Source organism: Phoca vitulina, unplaced genomic scaffold (genome assembly GCF_004348235.1).
Source record: "Phoca vitulina isolate PV1807 unplaced genomic scaffold, GSC_HSeal_1.0 scaffold17, whole genome shotgun sequence".
NCBI lineage: Eukaryota > Metazoa > Chordata > Mammalia > Carnivora > Phocidae > Phoca > Phoca vitulina.
The window spans coordinates 24,432,678-24,446,005 of NW_022589720.1; the positions used below are offsets into that span (position 1 = coordinate 24,432,678).

The 13,328-nt window shown below is 38.7% G+C and overlaps 1 protein-coding gene across 3 annotated transcripts in view; it reads left to right on the top strand.

Moving 5' to 3' along the window:
• Positions 1-8,340, top strand: part of CDH6 (cadherin 6) — a 124,731-nt gene extending 116,391 nt beyond the window's left edge. For all 3 annotated transcript variants that reach the window (XM_032415144.1, XM_032415142.1, XM_032415143.1), the window contains one exon: positions 2,413-8,340. In XM_032415144.1, coding sequence (XP_032271035.1) covers positions 2,413-2,903 — 491 coding nt within the window. In that variant the 3' untranslated portion in view covers positions 2,904-8,340. The remainder of the gene's footprint in view (positions 1-2,412) is intronic.
• The last annotated feature ends 4,988 nt before the right edge of the window (positions 8,341-13,328 follow it).

Below are 13,328 nucleotides of genomic sequence, written 5' to 3' on the forward strand. Positions count from 1 at the left end.
GCAAAGGACCAAAACAAAAGATACAGATCACTTAAACTGGGGCAGAATTAGGTAGTGATAAATGCCTGCTCTCTTGCCTTAAATGATGACATGAACCGTGGTACATAAAGGTTGAATGCTTTGGGAGACATTAGTCTTGATTCTATTCACTATCCCCAGAGGCCATCCTTAGTTACAATCCTCTGCTTTGCAAATCCTTGCCATTGGTCACACTTGGAATCCGGCATAAAGGATAGATTATGAACATCCCTCTGCCCAGAGCGCTGCAATTTTCCACCCACCAGCACCTCAGGGTAAAGTGAGGACATACAGAAGCCTCCAAGCCCCAGATGACATGGCCTTTTCCTACTCCCTTCCTGTCCGGGCGGGGCTCCCTCAGGTCCCGCCGGAGGGTCTCCTGGCTGTTTGTCACACACTCCAGGCACCCTCCCACCCCAGGGCCTTTCTTCTAGCTCTGTCCTCCTCACCCGACAGCCCCTTGGCTGACTCCCCACACCTTTGCTCAAATGTCACTTCCTCAATGAGGCAATCTCCTCCTACAAAGCATATACAGCCTCAGTCATACACAGAAGTGCTCTTCACCCTCCTCCTTCCGCTCTACTCTTTGTTTACACTGTACATATCACCTTCTAATAATTGCCTTATTTATGCTACACATTGTTCGTTGTCAGTCTCCATCCACCCCCACCACCACTCCTGCCCCCCTCCTGATTAAGATTTTGCACCGATAGTGCCTAGAACGGGACCTGGCACAGAGTAGGCACTGCATAAATATTTCGTGAATGGACAAATACATAAACGCCCTGAATGGCTGGGACAAATGAGGCATGAGGATGCTCTTTGGCAGCAAGAGAGAATGTGTACAATTACACAACCACGCACTTGAAATGGCAACAGTGGATAGCCTTTAGAAGTAGTCTATAATCCAAACATGCTTGGTGATTAAAAGTGTTGGCTTTTTAGTCTGACCTGGATTTCAATTGTTTGCATATGGGACATCTCTAAACTTCAATTTCCTCTATGAAAAATGGTTACTATATTATATAATACATATATATACATTATAAAATGAAGGTACCTACTTTGTAGGGCTGCTGTGATAATTAAATGAGATTCAGTATGGAAAGCACTTGCCATAGTGCTTGGCATATAGAACTCTCTCGATAGATAACCAATTATTAATAACACTATTAACACCTGAAAATTTAATATATAGATATCTGGGTATGCATATATCCATCATTATATAGGTAGATATACATAGTCACCAAAAGCCATTATTCTGTAATCCTTACTACAGTATTTCAATCTTTATGGCTCATAAAATCTGGACCATGTTACGGATGAGAAAGTAAAAACACGTTACTAGTACTTCCTGTAGTAAACACCCCTGGACCAACCCAGTTTAACAATGCATTTTCTGCCCCGGATGGCATTTCCTCTCTAATCTGTCACTGTGTTTTTATTTTCCCACCCGTATGTCCATTCAGAGATGTGTCTCTCTACAGGTAGTCAGCTGTGTTCGACCCAGTCAGCTGTGAAGATACATTAGGAGCTCGTTAAACACAATCCTTGCTTTGCCTCTAATTTGAGTTAAGGAGGAAAAATCCAAAGAACGAACATTCCAGGCGACAAACTTACAGGATATGAACCTCTGAAATAATTTTTTCAAGTTCCCTCTTAAATGTGTTTATTTTGTTTAGCTCAAACAGAAATAAGCTGGTGCATGTCTTATAACCTGCCCCCTTTTAAATGGGCTGATCTTTAAGTCCAGAACGGCTTTCTGAATTGTATCTGGGCCTCTCCAGGTATTATCTGTAATCATATTTCTTCTATATAGAAAGGTATGCAGACATTCACATCTCTACTTTGGGTTTCAAACTAATTTTACACTTCTCCCAGGGAAGAAAAAGAAGAAGAAGAAGAAGAAGAAGAAGGCATAGTGCAGAAGTTATTTTAGCTGTGGAGTTATGCAAACCTTCAACACATCCCGAAGGTGCCAGCCTTGTGCTTATAAGCAGTTTCAGAGCATTTTAGGTGTTCAGCATAATTTGTACTCTTATTGCCGCACTCTCGCTGTTTGAGCTTTTTTTATTATTATTTTATTTTTTCCTTACCTTGAAAACAAGTTTGCCGTTTCAAAGCAAAAGGGAACTACTGACAAAATATGAAGGTGTTTTATCCTCTACTTAAATCGTAACTCTCTTTCAAATATTTACTCTGGTTTTTTGGGGGAGGGTCCTGGTTTGATCACGCAGGGAGGCAAGCGCAACCTCAAAGCAATAAAAGTTGAGTCTGCAGTTTCCTAGAGAAGTTTTAAAACTTCACATTGGGGCACGGTGTGTCTTGCTGACATTAATTGGGCGGCGAATTAACTTTCCCTTCCCCGTTCTGCTTTGTTTCTGCTTCCAGTGACAGTGGTGTTGTTTGCAGCTTTGAGGCGGCAGCGGAAAAAAGAACCTTTGATCATCTCCAAAGAGGACATCAGAGACAACATTGTCAGTTACAACGACGAAGGCGGTGGCGAGGAGGACACCCAGGCCTTTGATATCGGCACCCTGAGGAACCCCGAAGCCATAGAGGACAGCAAATTACGCAGGGACATCGTGCCCGAGGCCCTTTTTCTACCCCGACGGACTCCCGCAGCTCGCGACAACACCGACGTCCGGGATTTCATTAACCAAAGGTTAAAGGAGAATGACACGGACCCCACCGCGCCGCCCTACGACTCCTTGGCCACCTACGCCTACGAGGGCACCGGCTCGGTGGCCAATTCGCTGAGCTCGCTGGAGTCGGTGACCACGGATGGAGACCAAGACTACGACTACCTTAGTGACTGGGGCCCCCGGTTCAAAAAGCTCGCAGACATGTACGGAGGCGTGGACAGTGACAAAGACTCCTAATGCGTTGCCTTTTGCCTTTTTCCTTTTCCAGTACGACACCGAAAATAGGTGAAGTGGCTCTTTCTTTCTACTTTATCCGCCACTCCGTGAAGGGTTCTCTGCTCTACCCGTTCCAAACGTCAATGGCTGCAGCCGGTGTGGATCCAATGTTAGAGACTTTTTTCTAGTACACTTTTATGAGCTTCCAAGAGGCAAATGTTTATTTTTTAGCGCATCCAGTTAACCATGTCAGTCAGCCCAGCAGGCCCCGTGCTGGAGGAGAGCGCCAGGAGTGGTATTTTCCCTCGTTCTCTTAGGGCGAGCTGCGGACGGGCTCAGTGTCCCTGGGCTGGTCTCCCTGCTACACTCCACTGACTGGGGTCGGCTGGTCGCTCTGGCTGTACATTTCACAGGCTAATGGGATGAGGGACTGTGCTTTAATGATAAAAATACATACATAGTTTTAGTAAGAGGAGTGAGGGAGGAACAACTGTGAACTTGGTCCTGGTATATCAGCTCACAAGGAGATAACGAACTATATAGATGGGTGTGTATTATGGGTGTGTCGCAAAGAATTTAAAACGGCATTTGCCCATCCTTTTTGTTCTTCAAGAACTTTATCCGGCACCAATGACTATTCAAATCATCAAATCCACCAACGTTTTAAGATTCTTGTTCCTCTTTTGGACTAGAAGCAAATTAAATGGTAACGTTGGAAAACAACAAACAAAATGTAATACCTCATTCCTTGCCACTAACTCATAATTTATTATATATTAAACCTGTGAAAGTTTGCCCTTGTACCATATAAAGAGAAAGGGAAAATAGCTAATGATGTTGACAAAGGAAATATTTAGCATATTTTAAAGTTTGGGCCACCAAATGTACCACAGATCACTTAAAATTATTTCAACCATCAGTAAGCTAACTACAAATAAGTCTAATTATTTAAAATTCTTGAAGGAACTTTTCTGAGACAAATTTTAACTCCTTGTCTGTAGTTGTTGTCAGTATTATTCTAATATACTTGAAAATAGCAGCGTGAAGTACAATAACTCATACTCTTCAGAGACTTTGTACACAATTAAGTTGCATTAGTAAAGATAGATTAAATAAAACTCAAATCCCGCCCTCAGAGTTTAATGGGGAAATGACAGCCAGCCACACTTGAACTTGAAACCCTGTCCTTCACATCTGGAAACATCTATATATTTATATGACATGATAGATATAGATATATTGTTGAGATCATAGTGAAAAACTACATAGTACATGTTTGGAAGACGCTTACGAAGGGAAAAATGTGATTCCCTTCAATAAGAGTGTTTAAGATTGTATTAAAATGATAGTTGACTTTCAAAAGCATTAATATTTTTTCATTGTTTTTAACTCTGTTGCTATGGCAACCTTGCCATCCTTGTCTTTGAACTATAATGATAAAGTGATGGTCTCAAACTACAACGGAAAAGTAATGTACAAGCCATCCAATCTATTATTTCTCTAATTATGCAATTAGCATCATAGTTATTTTCCAGAGGACCCAACTGAACTGAACTAATCCTTTTGGTAGGTTCAAATCATTTATTTCGTATGGCTGTTCTAATGATTTGTATCATTAGAATCTTACATTGTGCAGTCATCAGAAATTTCCAAAGTACTGTAATGAAAACATCGTTGTTTTGAAAACTTAAAAAAAAAAGCAAACCCAGGCTCTGTGTATATACATATACATATATATATAAATATATATTATGTACTTATGAATATGCTGACTTCAATTATTAGTCTTAGGGATTTATTTTCAATTAATGTTAATTTTCTACAGATAATGTTATTTCCATTTGGGGCTACTGTCATATTAGTACATACTTTCTATTTGGAAACATACAGTTGTTAAGTTTTAAATAGGTGTATTACCCAGGAAGTAAAGACGGCACGTTAAAATAAGAGAAATGTAGTCTTTTGGGTTACCCAATTAGAGTGAAAAAGTTTTATATCCATATTCTTCTTTGTGTTACCGAATGGTTTCCTATTTTGTAATGGACTTCCCTGTGTACTAACAAGTATTTCATGTGTTCAGGGGTTTCTTTTGTTAGTTCTTCATACACATACACACACACACACAGGAATGCAAACAAAATACTACAGGAGGGTTTCACTTATAATGAATATCATAGTCACAGTTAAATGTGGAAAAAAGATAGTAAAGTTAATTAGTAAGAACTAGTTATTTATAGCAATAGAACACCACCTTAACCACATGACTTACTGTAAAATCAAAGAGCTCTCTGTCCTTATGTTTCACATCATGTAATAAATTGTATCAAGAAAGACAGTCCTGTAAAAAGAAAGATATCATCAGAAGTCTTCCTTTTGAACTTTTGGGTTAATTGGAATGTCTGAGGGTCGACACTAGCAACTTCCAATGTTTAAGGGTAAGGTTTATTCTCTCCTCATAAGTGAAAGTAAGTAGTTCTGTAGTGGAACATTTGAGATACAATTGGCAGGGTATATTATCCCACCTTGAAGATGGTACAGTGAGCCAAGAACAAGTTAACATGACTAAATATTGAAATTACTGCTTAATCTCTTACCACAAAACCTGATGATAAAGTGAATCTCTAAGAAATTGGATAATTTAAGACTAGAGCTGAATATTTAGTACTAGCGTCCTGTAAATATTTTACTATAATTAATACTCTCTGATGTCATGGAAATAATGAGAGCCATACTTCCATGATTCCGTGTGGGTCTCACTTCCTTCCCACCAAGATATCGTGTCAAGGACCCCAGTCAACATGAATGATTACTGGAGAAAAAAACTAGTTTTCAGCTCAGTTTTCACAAAGTCTCTGTCCTGATATTAGATGTTAGTGACAAGAAGGATGGAAGGAAAATGGGAAGAGGTAAAATTTAATATTTGCTTTAGTCACTATGAAACTAAAATTCCTTAATTATAAGCAGATCACTTCTGTGGATTGCTTCAAGGACTTTGAGCCCCTTCTGAAATTTTTTTCCCCTCCATTCAAAGGAGAGGGTTTCTTCAAACCACCAAGATGTTCCCTAAAATAAGCTGGGATTTTTAAAATGTTAAACTACCTTGCATAAGTTTACAATCCCTTCACTTCATAGCCACTTTCTGCTAAAAGGCATAAACATTTGTCCCCAAATAAAAAATGAAATCAAATGGGAGAGAAGAATAGATGGTTCCATGGAACCATAAGACAGGGGCTCTGGGCACAGTAAATAAATGTTTTTTACAGAGCTTTCTTAGCTTTACAGTTTAGTTGTGTGAAGGGAGTTTCAGATACAAACTGACTCCATTTTCAAATGAAACAAAACCTGGCAATTCAATTTTAACTCATTAAAAAAAAAAATTCTGGCTTAGTGTTCATTTTGAGCTCCAAAAAAGTTGTACAAAAATTTCTTAAAAGTTGAATATCTTAGAAGCATCCAAAATTTACAAATCCAAATTAACTTTAGAAAGTTTCCATTACTTTCATTTCTAAGTGCATAAATATTAGATACCCTAATTTGCTGAGCAATACCTTCCATCAAATGCTTTGCCTTGAAATGGGTATGTCATTGGAGATAAATGTATAAACTATGAATTAAGAATTCCTCAATTCTACATACTTGAGGACCATAAAAGTATGCAGCTGAAAGGGAAGAACAGAGTTGGTTCTTGGCCCAAACTAAGTATTTAAATCAGGCACACCTAAATTCATTTTCCCCAGGAACCAAACCACCAAATCAATTATCTTACCCTAGTCACTAGTTTTAAAGCAATGTAATTACTTGGGAAGAACACTCTAGAAAGTCATGATCCCCCCACTATTTTGAAAGGTATCCTCTAAAAAGGATCGTTTTAGTGTAATTTTATTTTTTATGATTTCGTCTAGATGAAATCTTTTTTGAATTGTTGCAGAGGATTAAACAGTCAAGCATTTACATTTAACACTAAAACCCAGGCCCCTCTATCAGATTGTTAAGAGTGGAAAGATTAAGACTTAGTGTATGGATCTTCAGGAAGATGAACTATTTTCCAAAGTCCGACAAGCAGCTTTCTTTTCCAGAGAATACAGAATCACAGTATGGTCTCCTTAAAAGTTCAGTGACTATTATGTTTGCAGCATTTTTAATCTCCCTTTGGCATCTTTATGGAATAGTTTTCTAAAGGGGCAATTTTCTACTAAAAAAATCAGACCCTGATCATATTCAGTGTGCAGAGGAATACCCTCTTAGAAAGGAAATACATTGACTCACACACTTGTTAAAAGTTAATAAAGAGCTCATTTTTAAAGCCAGAAGTTTATGGTCTCTGCATCGTCAATTTAATTTAAGCATTGCTGAGACAATCTTTAATCTACTCCCCATTTTGTAATACCTTATTTATGATGCATTTTCATTTTTTAATTTGGGGGGAATGTTAGCCCGACAGAGCCAGCAGATGAAAGTGCCAAAAGGAGGTCAAATGGAAACAAAGCCTATTACCCACTGTATTTCAGACAGGACCAAGGCACTTAGCCTGAGAGCCACTGGGTTATTAGATTAATTTCAAAAGAGCTTTTACAAGTTGCTTAATTCCAGTTTTTTTTTTTAAAACCCATGGACCACAAACTCAAATTTCTCTTCAAATGGGGTTAATTTGACAAATGAGGCATGGATCCAGTGTTGTGGAAAAAGCATTCCGCTATAATGAGATCTTGGTCTTTCTTGCGAGACTATGTTATTTATGTAAATATGTCTAGAGGCACCTTCTATAAGCTTTTAGTTTTCTATGATCTATTAGTTTAGTGTTTATTAAGGAATCAAATGTATAGAATTGCTAAGGCATTCAGGGAGAATGCTGTGTAGCAAACCAACTGATCTGCTCGGAAGAAACGTAGGAACGCTTCGAAACCACCGTATTGTTTTGTTTGTGATTCTTTTCATTGCTTTGAAAGTAAACTGCCTAAGAATAGGCCTTATAATAAATGCTACGTGCGTCTTCAGTAGTACCAAGCTAAGACAATTTGGCATTCTCCTACTGTGATTTGTGATTTTTAAACCCAGAAAATAAAAGCTTTTTGGTATTGATTGTTTTTAATTAAAAATACTCCCAAGTATAAATTGAAGCTGATGCCACCCTTGAAGATTTGCTGGCTGTAATGCTCAGTCATATGGTTCTTCTATGAGGCAATGAGAACACCTGATAGAAACAACCACTGCTCAGCTTTCATCAACATTTCTAGTTGGGGAGATTTTCATAACTTCACAGTTTACATGAGAAAGCTTCCTGTATTCGAAGGAGAGGTAAGATGATTACCTTACAGCTCAGTGTGGCCGGGCCTTTTGTGGTAGTCAAATGGCAAAGCCACGCTCCTTGAAATGGCTTCTTTTATTTTCCTTTGTTTTCTTAGACGTATACATTTGAAAAGAATGCAATTTAAAAAGTGATTTCTCACAAAGAGTTAAATATGCCTTTTGCAAATCAATTTTTGTAACAAGTTATTTATATGATATTACTTAATAAACTGTTTTTTTCTAACTTGTTTTTTTCAATTCTCTCAAACTATTGTTTTTAATCAGAGATTTAAAAAAAAATGTACATGCTGATACACACTTTATCTTTCCAAATCTGCTGTTTGAACCTCTCAAACAGCTAACTAAAGCCAACTTGTTATACAACAATTAGCTTGTAAACAATAGTTTCTCCCAGCCAGCATTATACATCATTGGTGCTGCCCTGAAGACTTCTTACTGCTGGGGCATCAAGAATTTTACTGTTATTTATGGAATTGCTGTATTAAGAAGAAAGCTGTTTTTCCTCATGGTAATTGCTTTAGATAAAAAAAGACAGTTCTATATTTTTGTCCATCCCAAATCTCCATCCTTTATTTCACTCCCATAGAAAAAAAATGTCTATGGATCTCTGATTTAAAAAAGAAAAAGAAAAAGTAAGAGCCAGACCAGAGGGAAATAAGGATAAAATCCTTCCAGCATTCTGATACTATGAGTAAATAAAATGTTTTTAGCATATTCAGAGCTATAATATTTCATATGCTTGTTCTCTTTTAAACTGCCTCCTATTTCTACAGAGGCTATATCATAATTTTTTAACTGAGAGAATTCATAGCTTTGCAAAGGAGATTTTTCATTTATTCATTCATTTGTTCAAGCAGTGGGCAATCCAGTGTGTGCCATGAAATATCCGACAGTAAGCCAAATAGACATATCTTCCCTTCTCTCCAGAAGCTCATGGTCCAGGAGGAAGGGCTGCCATAAACTCCTAGCTATAGTGTCCACCAGAAGGTGGCGGGGAGATGCCTTCAGAGAGATAGAGATCCAAGTGTTCATAGGAAGGGGAAACTGTTTCTGCCAGGTGGAGGAGGGTATGGAAGGTTTAGGAATTGGTAGGATTGAGATAAAGGGAGATAAGATTCAAAAAGAATAGCAGGGGAAAGAAAGAAGAGAGAGGGATATTTAAGCAGAGGTTTAGGAATTGGTAGGATTGAGATAAAGGGAGATAAGAAATCAAAAAGAATAGCAGGGGAAAGAAAGAAGAGAGAGGGATGTTTAAGCAATGCTCCTCATCTCAGCAGAGGTTCCCTGAAGAGGACTAGGTTTGGAAAAGTCACACAGTACCAGAACACAGAGGGTCGCTAATACCATAGCAGCTGATTTTTGTTGTTTTTTGTGGGGTTTTTGCCATTGGGTTTGAAGTTAACTTGGTGGGAACCAGAAACCCATGGGAAGGAATGATGGTATTAGAAACACATGTTTTTGAAGGATATGTCCATTGCACGGTAATATGCACAGTGTGCTAGAGCTAAACCCCTCTCCTGTGCCCCCAGCTCTTTGTGACCCCAAGGTAAGCTGAGTCGGCAGGATCTAGGAGACCTCCCTGACCTAATGCTAGTGTAGGCAGGAAGGGCAATGTGCTGTCTCAAGGACCCAGCTCAGGAAGCAGTTTCCTGCAAACGTTTAGACAGGCTAAGCCATTTCCCATCACCAAAACACACCACTTCCATAACAGTTATTAGTGGGTATTAGGGTAATTCACTCTAACTGCTGCAACAGACAAAACCCAAAATCTCCATAAAGTTTGCCTCACTCTTACGGTGTTCAGGGTGGTTGCGAGCCTTTCTCCTTGTAGCCATGCCATTTGGAGCACACTGCCTCCGAGGTTTAACGTGGCAAGGGAGGAGAGTTTGCTAGGTGATCATAGGGGATGTTTCTAAGGGGGCAGGGCCTACTCATTGCTATACCACTTCTGCTCACATCTCATTGGCCAGAACTCTGCCGTATGGCCCCACACTAACTGGACAGAGGCTGGGAGATGTAGACAGACAAATATATGTGTATCTGGTGATACACTCTGGTGAGTGTCACTTACATGTAAGATACACTTAATATGTATCTGCCACTTATAGGTTCAGTCTCTGTCAATCTGGCAAAACCGTTCCCAAATCCTTAGAGTTTTAGTCTTCATAATAAGCCACATCTCATAATAATCTGAGGTTGTTATCAAAAGAGCAGATAGGAAATCATCCACAAATTCAACCTTCAACCTGAAAACCCCTTTAAAAGCAGTTTGTCTACCATCCCTGATCTCAATGCCCATGGTAGATATTTCTAATCAACTGACTGATAGATCTCCCAGATATAACCTTAGAACCCCCAACAGGAATGCCCCACCAGCCATCAATAATAGAATAATATTGACCCATTTGCTATCCCAAACCTAAGAGATTAAGTTCTCTAATGAAAGACTAGTTTTCTTTCATTCTAAGTTTTGTTGACTACCCACCACTGACACTTATCAAGAACATTCCAATCCTGAGATTGTCAAAAATTTGGATTAATTAAGGAAACTAAAAAGCTCAGCTGCCATTATAATTAGCCCACATCTTTATTTCACAAATCTGAACCAACAAGCATGTGTCTCTTTGAACAGTTCAGATACTAGTTTCAGCTTGGGGGATGCATCTCCCCTCAGCAATACCCCTGAACTTCTGCATTTATTCTGCAAAAATCATTTGAGAACCTATGATGCTCCGGGCACGAGTCAAGGGGATAGGGATATAGGGGTAAAAAGACAGTTACACTCTCTGCTCTATACATACCTTCTCTCAAGGACTGCCATGATTTAATCTCCCATTATTAATCTTAGTTTGCCTGACTAAACATTTTGTACTGAATGACACCCTGATTCTTTAGATCGCTTTTCTAGGACTCATATTCTTGAATCCAATACTTTTCTAAATATGCTATGAATAGATATGGCTCTTTAAGAGAAGTAGACTGTCTCCTACTTCTGTCTATAATACACTTATTCCTTTTTTTAAATGTCTCTCTTGACATATTAGATCATCTTTATTGCTTCCTGAGCCATTTAGTCTCAAAAACTAAACTTTTAATGGCAAATATGTCTTGTTTGCACATTGGTAAGAAAATGTCTCCTTATAGTCAGTAAAGGATAGGTTTTATTAAAGCTTTTAACTTTGCTTAGCTGCCTGATAATAATGCCTTACTTTTATATAGCCCTTTAGAAATAACTGTTATATATGTGACTTAATATAACTCCCACAAAAGCCCTGTACAATAGGCTATATCATTCCCATTACACAAACAAACAAAGTGGGGTCATTTGTCCTGAGGTCCCATCACAGGAATTAGAATTAGAATCACTTTTTTCACCCGGGCGCTGCAAGCCTGCCACTGAACTCTACATTTTCCTCTTTGTATACATAGTCCAATCTCATCCATTTGAGAGAAATATTTATTGGGAGGGAAAAAGGATTCTTTTTTCCTTTATACAAATTCAGATGAGGTTGGATTCTGCTGATGGTTGTAGCCTCCAAGGCCCTCCTATCTATAAGATCAGTTCAAATGCTCTGTGAAGGAAAAAAAAAAAAAAAAGCCTGAAAAGCAAAAACTGTGCCTATTGACCCTAATTTATCCAACTGATTTCAATTGTAAAATTAGAACAGTGTTCCCAAAGAAAAGTATTCCCAAGAAATAGAAAATTCCACTCAAGACAGCAAGGGCTGTAAGTTGTCTATGCGATAATAATCTTGACAATATCGGTACTTTGGACATCAAATTGTGGTAAACCCTCTGTAGGGTAGCAATGCCCAGGACAGGGAGAAGGCAAGGAATGAGGACTTCCTGTGGCTCCTTAAGCAATTCAGATTCCATAACTGAGGCAGGAGCTGAGGAGGAAGGAGGGGGACCTGCTCGGGCCATGAGCACCCATTAAATACTGGTACCCTCCTCAGTAACATGGTGTCCTCTGTGATATCCCCCCAAAAATCCAACTGCCCAGTGAGGTGGTATCTGTGTGGCGGAGCACTCGGTAGCTACAAATCTTTGCTTGTAAACTATAAGTAATGTATGTTCCATATTTTTCTATAACTGAGCTTAATTTCCGTTTTGAACCTTGATTCCTGTGAGCAACAGAAAGTCAACTTTAGTCATTTGGGGTTTCTTTCCACAAGCCCTCCTGAGATTACGGTGAATTCTAAGAGGCTGAGGGGACATAAAGAGTTGGGGTAACAGGAAGAGGGGGCAGTCAGAGCTTAAAGCCAACCTGCTCAGGCAGCTGGGAAGACTGGATGGAATGCAGAAAAAAACAGGGGAATTCTCTTAGCCCTCCCCATTGGTCCTCCCACCCATCACAAAATGGGGACGCTGAAGTTTATTGATCAGAAATGTTTCTTTGTTACTGCCATTATTTCTCATTCTCAGAAGGTCAGAATCAAAAGCTTAAGAAAGATACTGATTCTCTCCTGACTTACAGTTGCAGCAGAGATTCAGAAAGAGCTGAAAGTTACCTCAGAATGTCACTATTTCAAATTTAATGCACATTTATAACACTTGTTTTCTTTTGCTTTACTGTCTCAAGCATTACAGAAAGTATTCATTGATACTATTAAAATATATTAAATAATATGTTAAGCCTGAGCCAGTCTTCAGTGATTTCTGAACATCTACATGATGAGAACTTGCCTACCTACTTGATACATAAAATACGTTTTTTCTTTATCATAAATCAAGAAGATCATGACAAAGTGTTCTTTGATTTGTGAATACATTTACATGAAAAATCTCGCACAGTTACAAAAATTAAACCACCACTGAATATATATTTAACAAATAATTTATATTGAAAACAATAAACATGTTAAATCCAGACTGTTTGGTTCCCTTTGGATCCAAAGAAATATATCTACCTTAAAAGAATTTGACAAAATGACACCAAAATTCAAATGATAGCTCTCGAGTGAGAAAGGCTGAGAGGCTGATTGATTTTGGCATTAAGACTTGAGCTGGGCCTCCAAAGGAGCACTGAAACCTACAGCAAAGTCACAGGGCTGCTTCTCTAAAATGCAAATTCCCTGTCCCACTCCAGAAACAAGGAGAGGCTATTTTATGTACTGCATTGGCCTCAGGCCATTCTAA